General features: G+C 38.0%; 1 protein-coding gene across 8 annotated transcripts in view; it reads right to left on the reverse strand.

Annotated features, from left to right (window-relative positions):
- Positions 1-17,533, reverse strand: part of enox2 (ecto-NOX disulfide-thiol exchanger 2) — a 248,246-nt gene that overhangs the window by 164,365 nt on the left and 66,348 nt on the right. For 5 of the 8 annotated variants that reach the window (XM_084134128.1, XM_084134123.1, XM_084134125.1 and 2 more), the window contains one exon: positions 15,358-15,431. The exons of 1 other annotated variant lie outside the window; for it this stretch is intronic. In XM_084134128.1, coding sequence (XP_083990254.1) covers positions 15,358-15,394 — 37 coding nt within the window. In that variant the 5' untranslated portion in view covers positions 15,395-15,431. Of the gene's footprint in view, positions 1-6,546; positions 6,701-15,357; positions 15,432-17,533 lie in introns of those variants that run through there. 2 more of the 8 variants (XM_084134129.1, XM_084134127.1) reach the window with 1 other exon arrangement.

Consider the following 17,533-nt stretch of genomic DNA (forward strand, 5'->3'; position numbering starts at 1 on the left):
GTGTGTGCCAGGTCTTAAAGTGACAGCAGCCTAATATACCCAACTGCCAAATTATGAGATAATATTAAAAATATCAAGGCCATTTTTTGTGCATGGTATTGATGTCAAATCTGTGGCCAGTTACAATTATGAGTGGCTAGTAACTTTGGTAAACCACTAGCCACAGTGGCTGGTGAGAAAAAAAGTTAATGTCAAGCCCTGTTTATACCATTGTTTTCTTTTTGGAGCTGAAGCAGTCAAATAGAGTCAATATTTATAACTAGCCTCTGATTATGCACTTCAATTAGTTTCTTGTATTCAAGGAAAAATACACTGAATAAAAAAATGCAGCTGATAACGCTTACCCAGCAGGATTCAGCACAATGTGGTTCTTCATTATCCAACACAGAGGAGCATTTGTTGCAACCTCAATTATCAGGTACACTGTTCCTTAGCGCTGGATACCATGGCTTTTAATTAGCAAAGCACAGAAAGACGCAAATCTGAGCAAACTGCTGGAGCGACTGCCATGTGGAGAGTCGTGAGAGTACAACAAACTCAATTATGGCCAAAATACAGCACATGCATTGAAATGAGGTTCACACATGAAAAGCCTCACAAGCCTTAAAAAGACTGCGAGCAGAGGACACGTTTCATGCATGGAAAGAAAACGGGTTTAAAATGAGTGACATCCAGAGAGAAAGATAATCAAACATTTTCAATCAAAAATTGTAAATCCTGAAAGAGTTCCTGTTTTGCTTGGAAAAGCAATATGATTATGCATTGAAATATGATTATATATACAATATGATTATGTATTTACGCAACTGCAGTCAATTATAGTGTTAAATGATAATTCTGACCATGGATGTATCATTCACACTGACAGCAATTTTTCCGCTGGAGGAAGGCTGGTCACTGTACTGTTGGTTGCTAGTATGTCTTTGCCGCTGGATGGCCTAATGTTATTGTGACACCGGCCGTAGCTTTTGAAAATTTTATGTCACTGATGTCATTTTATTTTGATTTGGCATCAGTTTCTGGATGGGAAAGCATTTGTATAAACCTGCAGCAGTGAATAATGCATGATATCGTGAACAAGATGAACGATTATCAATGCAATGCATGAATCAAACTCAGAATGTCAACAATTTCAGAAACGGTTTTCCATGCATCATTTTTTATTATATCACTCTATGTGGGCAGAGACAAATCATATAAAAGAGTGAAATCGTTTAAAATCGCAGTGACTTCCTCTGAGTCTTGCCTACCCTCAGACACATTATCACACGGAAATAGACTTGAGACAGATGATTTAGCTAAACTAACACAATACAACAAGACGAAGGCATCAGCTAACTAGGGATGGGACGGTATGAAAATTTCATATCACGATAATAGTGACCAAAATTATCGTGATTATCAATATTATCACGGTTTTGTTAAAACGAGATGAAAGTGTTCAAAAATAACTGATGCTCACACTGAAAATATTTCAACAAGTTTTATATTTGAAAATCAACAAACAACAAATAAAACAAGCAGCTCTATGCACTTTTTTAAGCAAGATTATATTCTGTGGCATTTCCTATCTTATATTGACCGTCGTCAACAACGCATTATAACACAGCGCACATGTATCACAACGGACGCACTCTCTCGTTTCATTCAAATACAACTTGCCGTCTTGCGTCTCCGTTTTTGATTGTATTGAAAATGAAATCAGAGTTGATTTATTGTTTACAGAGTTTGATAAAATTGTTGTGATCATATTGTCTGGACGATTGTTTTGTACACTGTACAAAATTAATTTATAAACAGGTAAGATTTAAAACATTAATCTGCCTTCCGCCATTCCTTCTCGAATAAAAAAAACAACAACATTGCGCGCTGCGGCTGCGTCAGACTGTTGCTGGCTGGACAGGATTTACAGTGAGTTATTAAAGTCGCGATAATCAAACACGATTTTAATGATAATTCAATTTTAAACGATAATACTAACCGTCAGTACATTTTATCGTGGTTTATAGTGAAACCGGTAATCGTCCCATCCCTACAGCTAACACGACATTAAAAAGTTACCATAGTATAAACCTGTAATAGTGAGTTAAACACAAAACCAAACACATTCTCACCTGTGAAAGGTTAGCCCATTTCTTCGGGAAATTAGTGAAAAAATCTGAATAATAGAAATTGCATGTAAACGGGAGTGAAGAGCTTTGCTCGTGTCATGTAAACATCTAACTGTGATGAAGTCCTTACTCTGATTATTGGAAATAATTGCATTATTGGTGCACGTTATAGTCATTGATTCTTACTGTGAGTGACGACACGCTGACCGTTCCTAGATGATTGGCGCGTCGACGTGTCTGGAGTTTTCGAATGAGGCATCTACATACATATCTATGAGCTGCACTCCTTCAATACCACTGATAATTTGTTACATTTATGTAGCACTTTTCTAGGTACTCAAAGCACTTTACATATAGAAGAGGGAATCTCTTCAACCACCACTAATGTGCAGCATCAGTATGATGAGACGGCAGCTATATTGCACCAGAACGCCCACCACACACCAGCTTACTGGTGGAGAGGAGACAGAGTGATGAAGCCAATTAGTATACATGGGATGATTAGGCAGCCATGATGGACAGAGGCCACTGGGCAAATTTGGCCAGGATGCCGGGGTTACACCCCTACTCTTTTTCGAAAGACATCCTGGGATTTTTAATGACCACAGAGAGTCAGGACCTCGGTTTAACATCTCATCTGAAGGACGTTGCTCTTTGACAGTATAGTGTCCCCATCTCGTTAGGACCCACACGGACCACAGGGTGAGCGCCCCCTGCTGGACTCACTAACACCTCTTCCAGCAGTAACCTGTTTTTCTCAGGAGATAATTAGCATAACGTTAAACTCGTCAACTTTGTTGTAACTGCAGCTCATATAGAAATTTACAACTCTCATTTGCTGCTTGCTTTATTGCAGTAAATCACTGCTTTATATTTTTCCAAAACATCTAGACCAAAATGCACTTTTGAGGAGTATGTTGAAGGACATTAAATAGATGCGTACGCCAGAACCTGCACAAAATTCCCTTTTTAAACAGTCAGCGAAAGCTTATGCATACATGCATCTCTACCCCGTCTCCTCCCTGAAATAAACATTTATGGAGCTTAAAACGCCTAGTTTTATTATGCATATCCTCATTTCCATATGCATATTCCCATCTACATGATACTATGTTTTGTGCAGTCACATTACATTGCTAAAAACACAATGTATCCTTGTCTTGTTTTAAAATAAATATACGCTATCAAGAAAACTTTTCAGAGAAAGCTTTCAGGGAAGAGTTATTCTCATTCTTTTCCACTAGCCAAATAGTATTTTTTTTTATTGTTTTAAACAAATGTATACAATTTTGCCTTTGAGGTAAACATATGTTTTAGGATGTTTATACAGTATATTTTTAAAGGGGTCATATAATGGTACATGCACTTTTACAAGTTGATTGTACTGAAATGTGTGTTGGCAGTGCCTGTACACAACCATCATAAAATGATAAAAATCCATCCTGTGTTTTTTTTTTTTAAATCTGCTTATATGTTTTCCTCCGTCTCAAATCAAGCCGTTCGACCGTGTGACGTCACAAGATCGGACGCCCCTCCCACGATTGTTGATTGACAGCAGCTTTTCAACACAGACCCGCCCTCCCTCGTGAGCTGTCATCATAGTCCACCATTGTTGATACGCTGGAGCAGAATGGCGTCTGATCGATTGTGGTGTTCTGTTCTTTGGTGTAATAACAAACACAGCAGTCATTTTGATGTTCCTAAATCTGAACCGCTGAAGACGCAGTGGCTGAGTTTTGTTTTCGAAGGGAATATTCCCCACGATCAACGTCAATGCTGTCATGTTTGCGCGAATCATTTCACACACCAGACTGCTTTACAAACGAGGGTCAGTAAAGCTGGTTTTTCTAAGTAAAAATCGAAATAAAACATTTATAAATGTATATATTTTTTGTTTAACTTCTAAATAATGACTATGAATATATATATATATATATATATATATATATATATATATATATATATATATATATATATATATATATATATATATACATACACACACACACACACACACACACACACACACACACATCAGGACCCAGGCCTTGTGATTCATATTGCAAAAGGTCTGTATTCAAAATAAAGCTAGGCTAAAACCACTCAGATAGATGATTATAGCAAACACTCTCACTGTGGAGCACATCCAGAGATACTGAATAGTAACCTTCAATTAAAATTAAACGGCATATGTTCGTTTGGCAAAGCAACAGGTTTGCCAGGCCACTCTATCATGTATGTATCCATGGTAACATTTACAGTACAGTACGTGCTTTTTCCAAAAAAAAAAAAAAAAAAAAAAAAAAATGTCTGCTTAACCCTGTTGTTAATTTATGAACAGGTGTGCTGTACAATACTATCTCAGAAAGCATCATACTTTTCCATAATCATACTTTTTTTCTTAACATATAGTCTCTAGTACATAAGAGTTCTAATCTATTCGAATTTCAATCTACTGGACAAGGACTTGTGTCTTTTTCATCACAGATGCTGAACTCATTCTGAAACCGAACAATCACAACTACTGAAGCACTTTAGAGTTCATCAGGTTAAATACAGCGCTGATTGTTATTTACTTATTTGCTCTTCTGCAGAAGCAAATATCTTTGGATTAAATATTATTTTTTATGTGCATTAAATCCTCTTGGCATCCTCTACGACAGCCACTGAATCACAAAACCATAGACATCTGCCCACAGACTATTTCTCTTACTCAAGTCTTAAAAAAATAAGCCATTGCTTGCTTCGTTTTACGTAAGTAACCTCTGTCACAAATGCATTTTACACTTCTTCAGTGCTGCCCTCCCCTTTTTTCATTTGGGTTCTTGTGCTCTCATGAAAGCTCAGAGACTATCCATTATGTGCAATTTAAATGGCCACTCCCTACCCACCAAAAGAGCTATGTGCAAGAAAGTTACTGGCTGTCACAGCAATAAGAGGCTTTTTCCTTCACACTTCAGGTTAGGGTGAGTGGGTTTACTCTGACAAAAGCCAGATGCATTTCAAAATAAGCAGAGGGGAGGAAAAGGAAAAAAAAATAATACTGACAATAGAAATAGATTAGCATTTTATCAACACACGCATAGACAAAATAATGGCACGCACCCTTGATTGATGCATGCCTTTTTTGTTTGTGTGACAGTAAGGCTCTACTATGTTATTGAGTAAATAGATCAGATGACAATAGTTCATTCTTCTCTTACTCACAATGAAGTATTCAGCATGCATTCATAAAAGAACACCGATAACGTACACAAGCTTCATAATAAATCACATCGAAGTGATAATTATGCTAGGAAATCTTCTTTGTAAAAATAATTTCAACACAATTGTTAACATGAACTAACAATGAGCAATACAGCATTAATCTGAATTAATACACATTAACAATAATGTTAACGCATACTACATGAACTAACAATATTAATAATTATTAAGATGACTGAATTCTGTAAAAAGTACTTTGTTGAAAGTTCATGATGCCTTATTGCATTAACTAATATTATTGTATAGAACCTTATTTAATCACCCCGAACTAAATATTTGAATAAACAAAGCTTCTTTTAGGCTATTCTTTCTCAGTCCGTTTTCTTTTTGTGTGTGACTATATTCACTATACATATCAAGAGACCAAACTTGTTTTTGATCAATTGAACTATCATTGATCTTGCCAGCACCTTTACAGCTACATGTTATATAGGCTATTGTTGAAACTGACAACATGCCTTACAGTCTGTATTCTGAGCTCCAACGTGGAATAATTCCCAACAAGTCAAGCAATAAATGACACTAGTAGTCAGCATGCTTAAAACAAAAATGTTTGCATATGGCAATTCAATAGTGGACACGGGTTTCCAGTGCCCACTGTAATGTATTGATGCATTACATGACAAGATGTTGCAGGAACAGTAACCACACGCAAGAACACATGAGACCAAATATAATGTCATTATAATCTTATTATAACGATATAACAGTGGTTTTAATCACCGGAGCTGTCAGTGACTGCGCTCTAATGTCTGGGCGACAATGGCTGTGTCTCAATCTCAAAAACCTATGAGCTGCCTAACTAAACAGCACTCAGGGGGTATTCCGAGGGAACTCGAATCTATGATTCTCGAAAATGTTGCACGCGGCTGTGCTGTCTTTGTAGACAGCTCACTAGATATTATATAGGCGATATACACCGCAAAGACGTGTATTTAAAGTGGAGCGCGTCGTCATTTCAGTTATTAAAGTCATTTATGTGGGGAACCCTGTGCTCTGAATGTAATGTTGTTTCTTAGCGGAGTTTTCATTCATTTTTCTGTCCGTAACGTCCGTTTGTAACGGGCGGCTCCCTATAGTATACCCTATCTATAGACCCACATACACGGGACTGAGCACATTTCATGTCTCTAATCTTTAAAATAAAGTTAAACTCAAGACAGCGTACCTGTATACTGCACAAGGAACATCGTCCTGGGGATTCGGTTCAAAACGAAGCCAGATAAAGTCCCGTGGGGATCTGGTAGTGGACGTTATTCCGCGCTAGGAGCTTTGCTGCTGGTGTCTGTGGGTCTGCTGCGCTTATAACAGCTTTAAAGATAGAGCAGACCACAGCGAGGGAGAGAGAGAGAGAGAGAGAGGGGGAGAGAGAGGAGGATCCACAGTCACGCTCAACACAACGACTACACTGACCGCGAGTTCGCGACGCGACAAATCTAGTATACGCTCTCTTTATAATAACCATGAAAGCGAACGTCTCTCACGCGCTCGACTGACTGGTTTGAAAGCATTAGTATTCATATTGATTACTGTGCGCGAGAAACCCATTCACAAAATGCACAGTTTTATCGTTGTCAGCGAATAAAACATGTTGAATGTGTCTACTGAGACTTAAGAAGGCTGACAAGTGCATATAAGTTTTCATTATGAAAAGCTAGTGATTACAGTTTATAAAGTTATAGGCATAATTACGGATACGTTTCTTAGAAAAATGAATCGTTTCGATTCAGAAGGCCTTTATTTTGGGGGGGGGGGGGGGGGGGGGGGGGGCTTCAAAATATCAGTTACCATTCACTCCCATTATAAAGTTTGGAAGAGCCAGGATATTTTTAAATCTAATTCTGATTGTGTTCGGCTGACAGAAGAAAGTCACACCAGGATGGCTTGAGGGTGAGTAAATTATGGGATTTTCATTTTTGGGTTAACTTAACTAGGCCTATTTTGTTACAACAATAAAATGAGTGGCAAGTTGGTATTATTTTTGAAAAATGCAAGCAATAACTTGGTATTAGCCAACTAACACAGGTTTAAAAGTAGGCTATATTATTTTACCATACTCTTGTTGCCACTGTAATCGTTAGTAAAATAAAATATGTCGGTATGTAATAATACCTGTAGGCTATGTTTTTCTTTGTCACTGTAAAGTCTGCCTATATTGTTAGTATATGCACCAGCAGAGGGAGCAGAGCAACAGTTAAACTCATGAGCTAATTGCCATATAAACAGGATCTACACTAAAACCACAAGGCCTCTTTAATAATGCACATGTATGGGTCATTCATTGCAGTGGACAAGGAAATTGCTAAACTCATCTGCTGTTCTGCCAGCATAAAAGAAATAAATTATAAAGCAAAGGAAGCACATTTTATGAAAATTTAAAAGGGATATCATGACAGAATTTTGATGTTTGGGTGCACTATGCCTTCACGTACGACCATATTTTTTTATATACTGTGTGTGTGTGTGTATATATGTGTATGTGTATGTATGCATGTATGCATGTGTATGTATGCATGTATATGTATATGTATATGTATATGTATATGCATGTATGCATGTGTATGTATGCATGTATATGTATATGTATATGTATATGTATATGTATATATATATATATATATATATATATATATATATATAATATAAATATATATATATATATATATATATATATAAAACACTGTACAATGGCTATGTTTACATGCACATCTTTTGTTTCAATCGAAATTAATTAATTCCGATTGATGAATCCGACATGAACGCTAAATAAAGTGATCGGGTTGATGTGCGCATTTATATGTCACAAACTTTGTTTGACATGCTTATACTGCACGAATATATATACTTTCCTGCTTTTTGCACATACTATTCTCCTACGTTGCTTGACTAAATATTTATCTATTTTGGGTCCTGATTTGGAGACGACGAGCATATTGTGCTGTGCTGTTATATTTATCAGTAAAAACGCACCATTCCCACACCAAAAATAAAGTGTTTGTGGATGAGTATGAAGTGAGGACTGATGGGACGTTGTTCTGCTCCATTTCACAGACAATGAGTGGTAGGGGAATTTTAGAATAACACAACAGTCATTTATGACAACAACTACAGCTCGTTCATTATGCCATTTCTACACCATTGCACCCGTTCTGATCAAGTGTTTACATGTCCTCTCGATCAAATTAGAAAAGGACCACCTATTCCAATCCGATTGAAGTTTCATTCAGATCAAGGTCAATCTGATCGATTAAGGTGTTTACATGCAGGCTTTTCAGATTAAGCAGTCAATCTCAAAACGTCCAACCAACAAAGCAAGGTTGCCGACCAGAACATAACCGAATAACACCTGAGCTGTTTTTCTTAGATGTGATTTCCATTTTCCAAGTGCAACAGGTGTTATGAGCAGAACATATGACTGGAAGAATGCTGGGGGTCCAGAGGTTAAATAACCCTTTGGCTTCCTGGAATCCCAGAAGAACTTTGACACCACCATGTTCACAGCTCAGAATCTCTGTGCGGCATAGCCTGGGTTAATTTCAGAGCTAAGAAGATTTAACAGATGTCTTAACACATTCAGCAGGAATTTACAGTTCTGTGCGTCACGGTTAGGAGGGCAGTAGAGACCGGTGTTGTGAGCAACATTTGACATTACAACGGTCTCATAAAAGCATGATAAGAGTGTGGGTGGAAACCGCTAGGCCTGCTAAACCTGATGAACGCTGTGGACCAACACCCTCAGGGGAAAATAAACAAAACTTGATCTAATTCGGGTGCATTAGCATACTGAAACAAAGTCAAGAATGTAGATGGCCCAATGAGCGTTTCAAATATCTACAGTAGATCAAATGTACTGCTTAAGAGTCTATTTATATACTTTGATGTTGGATTTAAATATAATTAGCTTGTTTAGGCACACCGCCACTGTGTCTCCAAATACAAAGTCACCTTATTCTTTCGGTTTCGCGAATGGCTTTCGTTTTTTTGGCAGCCGCTTTCGTTCGGAAATTTTTGGATGTGCATGGATGCAAACATTGGCATATTCATTATGAACTGCTTATTTTGCCATTCTTCACAATTAGCTCTGACTATTCAAAAGCCGAAGGGGATACAAACAGCTGTCAAGATGATTTTTCATAGGTAATGTGAGCATTTTTATGTTTTCGGCACTCATTACATAAACACTTTTCATGCAATTAGGGAAATAAATGTGGCATGGTGCTGTTTTATTCAAAATAGTATTAAAATAAAAATATAAAAAACTATTAATAAAAATATTCCAAAGCTGCGCCTGAGTCAATTCTGCTGTGAGGCAATTACATATCACAGCATCAAAGTGACACATTAAAAGCACTGGAAACATGGGCATTGATATGTTACTATGTTATTAAGCCTAAGGATTTCGCATAAGAGCTTCCTTGCATGTCACGGCCTTTATCTGTAAATTAGCTCAATGAGAGCAATCAAAGTATGTCTAAGCAGTGCACTTTCCTTTCATTTACTCTAATCGAACAGGCGTTTCCCTCAAATGTCAGGGTACCACATCATATATTAAACCACTGCCAACAGGTACAATTAATACTAATAATTTGATAGCATCTGGCTTTTCTGTTTAAATTCAGACAGAAAAGAAGATCTAACCACGTTGCCTTGTTCCCATCTGCGGCTATCATTTATTTGGTGGTAATGGAGCTGTAGGTGTTTGACAGATGATTCACCTTTACAAAGGTGAGCTAGTTCCCTCCACTCACGGACAACAGCGATGCCCCTGGTTGGGGCGGTTTGCCTTTGGCTGAAAAACAGCAAATACAGTAACATGCATTTTTCTCCTGCTTCTCCACAATACTGTGACTTGTGTGAGACAGATATTTCTCTTTGGAAGCGTGTTTGTTCATTACCCATTTTCCATTAGTCACAAATATGGTGTTCATGTTTTAATAACATGAACACAATAAAAACAGGCCAAAGTTTCTCAAGGCAGCATCTAATGAATTCTCTTACCTCACAGAGAATGATTAAAAGCTGGGCTCTGCTCTTATTTAATTCATGGCAAGTTGAGGGACTGACTCTCTACTCCTTTCGTCCTGATTTCAAACAACCATGTGCTTTCAGTAAGTTGCTCATTTTATGAGCAATGGCTGGCACACACACACACACACACACACACACAAAAAAAAATACATTAGCCGATAGCAAATTACCAAGGTTCTAGTTAAGAATACCATATATTTGTATAAGGGTCCAGTTTTCAGAAAAATACTAGTCTTATTGGTCGAATTAAAAGGAAGCCATGAATCTCTTTACGTTATAGGATGTCTTCCTTTCACTGGGGGAAAAAATTCGGTAAATGGAAAAATTGGGGAGGGGGAAATCTGCTACAAAAAAGAAAAGCTCAAGCCCCAATCACTGCGTCAGTAAAGCAATTAAAATCCCAATAGCTAACTGGAATTCTGCCAATTATTTGGTCCAACTCATATCTGAAAAGTGTAGCACCTAAATATAAATCCTGAAGGCTTTGAAAATCAGACAAAAAGAGAATTTCAAACACATTCAGGGCAATTCACTGCACAGGAATCATATAAAATACAGGGATTCCTGAGTAGAGCATGGCGCTTCCCAGGGAATGCATGAACATGCAATGTTCGCTTTGGATTAAAGTAACTGCTAAATGCATAAATGTAAATTTAAAACAAAAATAAAAAGTCTGGGTAAAAAAATAAAAATAAATAAACTTTCCTTTTCTTGTTCTTTTTATTTGTCTGTAGCAAATGTAACACGTCATGCCATTGTCTGGTAAATATAGCAATGTGAGCATTTAAACTGGCAACTTTTAAATGCATCAATTATAGTTGAGGTTCATCAAAGCCATTTCAGATGTTTGGAGCAGTTGTGTTTTCATTAAGATAATGGATAGTTTTTCTTATACAGTTTTTTATTTAGCTACATTTTAACATTTGGCCTGTTCAGCAGCACTAATGACACAGTAACTGAGTTAAAGCTCATTGTCGGTCTGGAGTCATTCAGTCACTGTCATTTTAGGGATCTCATTTGATGCTCCTTTAAATGAATCCTGAAAGCAAAGTATATCTTCGGGATCCAGAAATTTTTTTTTCCACCCATGTTAGAAGCAGTGTTTGTGTTTTGTCAAAGAGAAGTCTAAAGGCAGTGACACACCAAGCCGCATCGACTTGGTGTGTCATGGCCTTAAAGGTGCAGTAAGCGATTTCTGGTAAACACAGTTGACATTTGAAATCACCAAAACAAACACGCCCCTACTCAAAAGTATCACACCCCTATCTCGATGCCTCCGCCCCCACATTCACGTACCCGCTTTGCAACACAGGCAACGACTATGGCGGAATCTGCTGTGTCTGCTGCCTGAGGGTATGATCAATCATCAATAAGTGAAAGCAATTTGTGTTACAATTCAGGTCAAATGTCTAATTGTTATTTAGCTCCTCTACTGAAGTCATCCCTTCAGTCCCGAAAAAACTTTTCAGACACATTTTGGATGGTGGGTAAACTGAGAGAATGTCAATAACGTAACTGCATTAGACTTACCAGACAAATAAATGTGTCTACATTAGGATACCTGAAGTGAACTTCTCTGATGGACCTGAATGGCAACATCATTTCTCACCTTATCAATTATCAAGAACTTCAGGACACTGTGTTCCAGTTCACAATACTGGTCTCGGCGAGGGAGGCTTCTGGACTGTAGAGGTTTTGTGGAGAATGTCAGTTAAAATAGTTTAATGGCTTTTGGGTTTGAATTTTGGCAGGCCGAGTTGCAGTTCTGTGCCATTTGGTGTTTTGGCCACTTTAAAACCAGGCGAGGGAAATTAAAGGAATGAATCAGATTTTGTTTAGTGAACTTTTAGTGACTAATGAAGTCACTGCAACAGGGCTTTAATGTCAAGGCAAAGAAGCACTAAATTAATTGCAGGCCTTCCACTTCATTCAACAGAATAATGCAAAACAAATCCCAAAAGTTGTCATTTTACAGTCCTCGTGCATGTGTTATATTACAGGGACAGTTCAATGAGACCTCTGGATTCATTAAGGTGACTGATTGAGTAAGGGCATTTCAACAGCAGCGCCCCTCACCTCACGGCCCGCAACTCCTCACGCAAAACCAATTAACTAGGTGTAAAGTTGAACTCTCTAGCCACTGGCACCTCCATTATTTAAGTTTAAAACAATAGCAAAATGACCATTTAAAATAAAGGGCAACATGGGAGCTGTGAGAGAGGAAAGCTGTGCTATGTGTGTGCATTTGCCTTGCAGTCAATCTCACTGAATTCAAAATATATTAGTATGAAAGACCAACCCTCTACACACACCTTGGCAATGGAATCGCCATTGGCAAGCACATTTTTTAGTTTACTCACCAGACTGATATACTGTATGTATATATATATATATATATATATATATATATATATACACACACACACACACATATATACACACACACACACATTAGGTCCATCAGTGAATATATATATATATATATATATATATATATATATATATATATACACACACACACATATACATATACATACATATACATATACATATATATATGTATATATGTATATATGGCTTGAATTCTAATGTAGAATGTTATCAAGAAATAACAGACCGCTGCTAAGAATAACACACCATTGCCATGAAAAACAGAGCGTTGCTATGGACGTAGGTTTCTAACCGTAGAGACGGAACACACTAATTTCTTTAGCGGAAGCAATACAATCGTTTTTAAATCAATAAACTCCTTTTTAAATCAATATTTTGTGTCAAATTATTGATTTATTATTGAAATATTGATTTATTTGGTAGGTAGCCATGTAATAAGCGAGATAATGTAGAGCGAGGCGGTTTTTATAGCGAATACAATATTGATATATATCAATGTTATGAATGTTATACATTCTTTAAAGGAATTTTTGAAAGATACTGATCCCAAAGTTTTAAATGGTGGTATACATATAAATAAATATATGAGCCAGGTCAAATAATCAGCCAAAATGTGTCCATTTTGGTTAATGATTAAAGCAGATTTAATGTCATATTGTCCTGATGACAATTCAAAAACTTAACAAAATAGCTTTCCCAATCAACTTTTCTAGGTAGAGTGAATCAACATACTGTCTACATAAAAAAATGTTTCAGAAGAATAGCTGATTGTTTTTTTAACATTTAAAAAACGTTAAATGTTAAACGTTAAAATGTCGTTAAACATCACGTACAGTTTATAATAGACCTTTACGACTGTTGCTTGTCACTGTATGAACATGATCCTCGCTGTAAGCCATGTCACACTGTAAGATCTCAGTTGTCATTAATGTCAAACTGTACGTCAGTAAAAAGTTTTACATCATCAGTCCGTGACACATTCGGTGACTGTGAGCTGCATTTACATGTGGGATAGAAATGGCTAGCAATTTTGATCATGCCTTTTCTTGAAAAGAAAATGAAAAAAATATATGAAGACGTGTGTGTGGAGCAAGCAGTTGATTGTTGTTGTCTCACTAATTGCGTCATCAGGTTCGGCGCTCCTACTGGTTTTTGATTTGACAGTAAAAAAAAAAATCATAGGATAGGTAAAATTTGATCACAATGGTCATTAATCGGCTGTCACGAACATGTCAAACTAGTGATCAAAGACTTCAGATTTCGGCCCAGGAACAGAGCAACCTTTTAGGATTATCAAAATTTGTCTCAGACGGCCAAATCGTGGACAAAATCGTACAGTGTGAACCCAGATTAAGACATTTTAATTTGCAATAACATGTACCGGATCGTTCACAATACAAGTATTAAGTACAATTTGGAATTCATGTTGACTGTAATATGTTTAAACTCTCAGTTCTCTTTTTGTGGCACATCGTATAGTTGGCATTACCTTGAGAGAAAGCACTAAAATACATTCCTGGATCGGCTGTCCTTGATTGTGCAAAAGAGGAAGTGATCAGTCAACGCTGTTTCTGTGCACTGAGCTAGATAAGGGGAACGTGGAAGAAAAGCTCCTGTGTAAATGAGGCAATCTGCCCCCATACAGCTGCAGCAGGACTATGCGACATAAACCGGCCACCTATGGGGAGGGCAGAGCCGTGTGACGGCCCGGACACCCCTCTACAGATTCAACACGAGCCAGCCAACCGGCATGGCCCACACAGAGCCTAATAAGAAAGGACACGCTCATCTTCCTCACGCATTCAAGAAATTAATTTCCGCACAGTTGCCCGGCAATTCTCCTGTCCAGAATTAAATTCTAATACTTATTCTCCTGAGTGATTGTTGTCCGTCAAGCTGAATGTCAGATGTCAATATTGAGTCAAAACATTTTTGAATGCATTTAGCCAAAAAATGATTAAGAATACAACGAAACGAGTAGGTTTAACAAGCGCAAAGCTTTTATCTCACAGAAAAAAAGCTCAAAGCGACAGAGTTCAAATAGGGTTTACACAAGAGATTGAGCAATGTCCATCTGGCTACCTGGCATTTCATACAGAAACTCTGCATTTGTGATTTATCCTCTGAAATGCACTAGTCCTCCACTGGCATAGACATTTGGGCTATTTATACACTTTAATATCAGACTAAACCTTATTCTTTTATCTTGGCTCGCCAAACGCCTCTGAAGCAGTATCAGACTCACCTTTCAGCTTAATCTCCCAAAACTTGATAAAAGGTTCCGGCGAGCTCTGAAATCTAAACTTCCCGTCATTTAGAAAGCGCAAACAAGAACGGAAAAGTGACGGAGGCGATCCAGCAGACGTTTCCACCTGTTCGTGACAGAATAAATGCCAAAGAACTTGAGAAGAACCTCTTATTATTGAGAAGCAGCCTCTCATGGGAACACTGACGGTCTTATCAGTTATGCAGCAGAGATCTTGCCAACAAATCCTTTTTCTGCAGTGAGATCTACACTCTCTGATGGTACATCAAGCAGACAGAATGCATATCAACTCACCTACAGCTCGGCCAGATCTGTAGTCCTTGAACATCATGTGTTAACCAGACACTCAATCTCCCGGTGACAGCACCCTGTTAAGAAAACAATACACACTTAGCTGCATTTGGACCGAGACTGAAACATCTCTATGAAACAGCTCTGTAAGTTCAGGTTTTCTGTGTTTTCATCGGTAAGAAAGTATCAGTGAGAAACCACATGACTGTCCAACAGCACAGTAAATGTCTTGGAGAAGGCATGCTAAATTCAGCATAAAACAAATATTCAAAATAAAATACACAACAGTGTAATTGGGAATGTCGGGTTCAGCATCATAGGATTCAAGAACAGACAAAATTAAGAGTTTGCTTCAGCTGCTCATAGCAGATGAAATGAGTTTGTTTACCAGGCATAAATATTTCATACCAGGCCTGAAACTGCATTTTGCATTATTAAAAAGTATGTATTTTTATCCCTATGACAATGGCAATATATACAGTGAGGAAAATAAGTATTTGAACACCCTGCTATTTTGCAAGTTCTCCCACTTGGAAATCATGGAGTGGTCTGAAATTGTCATCGTAGGTGCATGTCCACTGTGAGAGACATAATCTAAAAAAAAAAAATCCAGAAATCACAATATATGATTTTTTAACTATTTATTTGTATGATACAGCTGCAAATAAGTATTTGAACACCTGTCTATCAGCTAGAATTCTGACCCTCAAAGACCTGTTAGTCTGCCTTTAAAATAAGGCTGGAAAGGGCTACGGGGAAATTGCCAAGCAGCTTGGTGAAAAAAGGTCCACTGTTGGAGCAATCATTAGAAAATGGAAGAAGCTAAACATGACTGTCAGTCTCCCTCGGACTGGGGCTCCATGCAAGATCTCACCTCGTGGGGTCTCAATGATCCTAAGAAAGGTGAGAAATCAGCCCAGAACTACACGGGAGGAGCTGGTCAATGACCTGAAAAGAGCTGGGACCACCGTTTCCAAGGTTACTGTTGGTAATACACTAAGACGTCATGGTTTGAAATCATGCATGGCACGGAAGGTTCCCCTGCTTAAACCAGCACATGTCAAGGCCCGTCTTAAGTTTGCCAATGACCATTTGGATGATCCAGAGGAGTCATGGGAGAAAGTCATGTGGTCAGATGAGACCAAAATAGAACTTTTTGGTCATAATTCCACTAAACGTGTTTGGAGGAAGAAGAATGATGAGTACCATCCCAAGAACACCATCCCTACTGTGAAGCATGGGGGTGGTAGCATCATGCTTAGTTTGGGGGTGTTTCTGCACATGGGACAGGGCGACTGCACTGTATTAAGGAGAGGATGACCGGGGTCATGTATTGCGAGATTTTGGGGAACAACCTCCTTCCCTCAGTTAGAGCATTGAAGATGGGTCGAGGCTGGGTCTTCCAACATGACAATGACCCGAAGCACACAGCCAGGATAACCAAGGAGTGGCTCTGTAAGAAGCATATCAAGGTTCTGGTGTGGCCTAGCCAGTCTCCAGACCTAAACCCAATAGAGAATCTTTGGAGGGAGCTCAAACTCCGTGTTTCTCAGCGACAGCCCAGAAACCTGACTGATCTAGAGAAGATCTGTGTGGAGGAGTGGGCCAAAATCCCTCCTGCAGTGTGTGCAAACCTGGTGAAAAACTACAGGAAACGTTTGACCTCTGTAATTGCAAACAAAGGCTACTGTACCAAATATTAACATTGATTTTCTCAGGTGTTCAAATACTTATTTGCAGCTGTATCATACAAATAAATAGTTAAAAAATCATACATTGTGATTTCTGGATTTTTTTTTTTTTTGATTATGTCTCTCACAGTGGACATGCACCTACGATGACAATTTCAGACCCCTCCATGATTTCTAAGTGGGAGAACTTGCAAAATAGCAGGGTGTTCAAATACTTATTTTCCTCACTGTAGCTGCTTTTTCTTGCATATTTACGGCAGCGCAGGTCATGGTGTCCATCGTGGTATTGGGTATTAACCAGTTCTTCAGTGAAACAGCACCGGTCACAAAAATGTGAAGATGAATTGTTATTTTGTTTCTCATATTTTTGCATCAGTAGCTTAACGTGAAGAATGTTCCACAATATGGTGTTCTGGAGAAACTTTAAACACCCTAGATAAGCTTCTGGAGTCAGATTCACAAAACATTTACTCACACTCACGTCATTC

The sequence above is a fragment of the Abramis brama genome (assembly GCF_963993115.1).
Source record: "Abramis brama genome assembly, chromosome: 13".
Lineage (NCBI taxonomy): Eukaryota > Metazoa > Chordata > Actinopteri > Cypriniformes > Leuciscidae > Abramis > Abramis brama.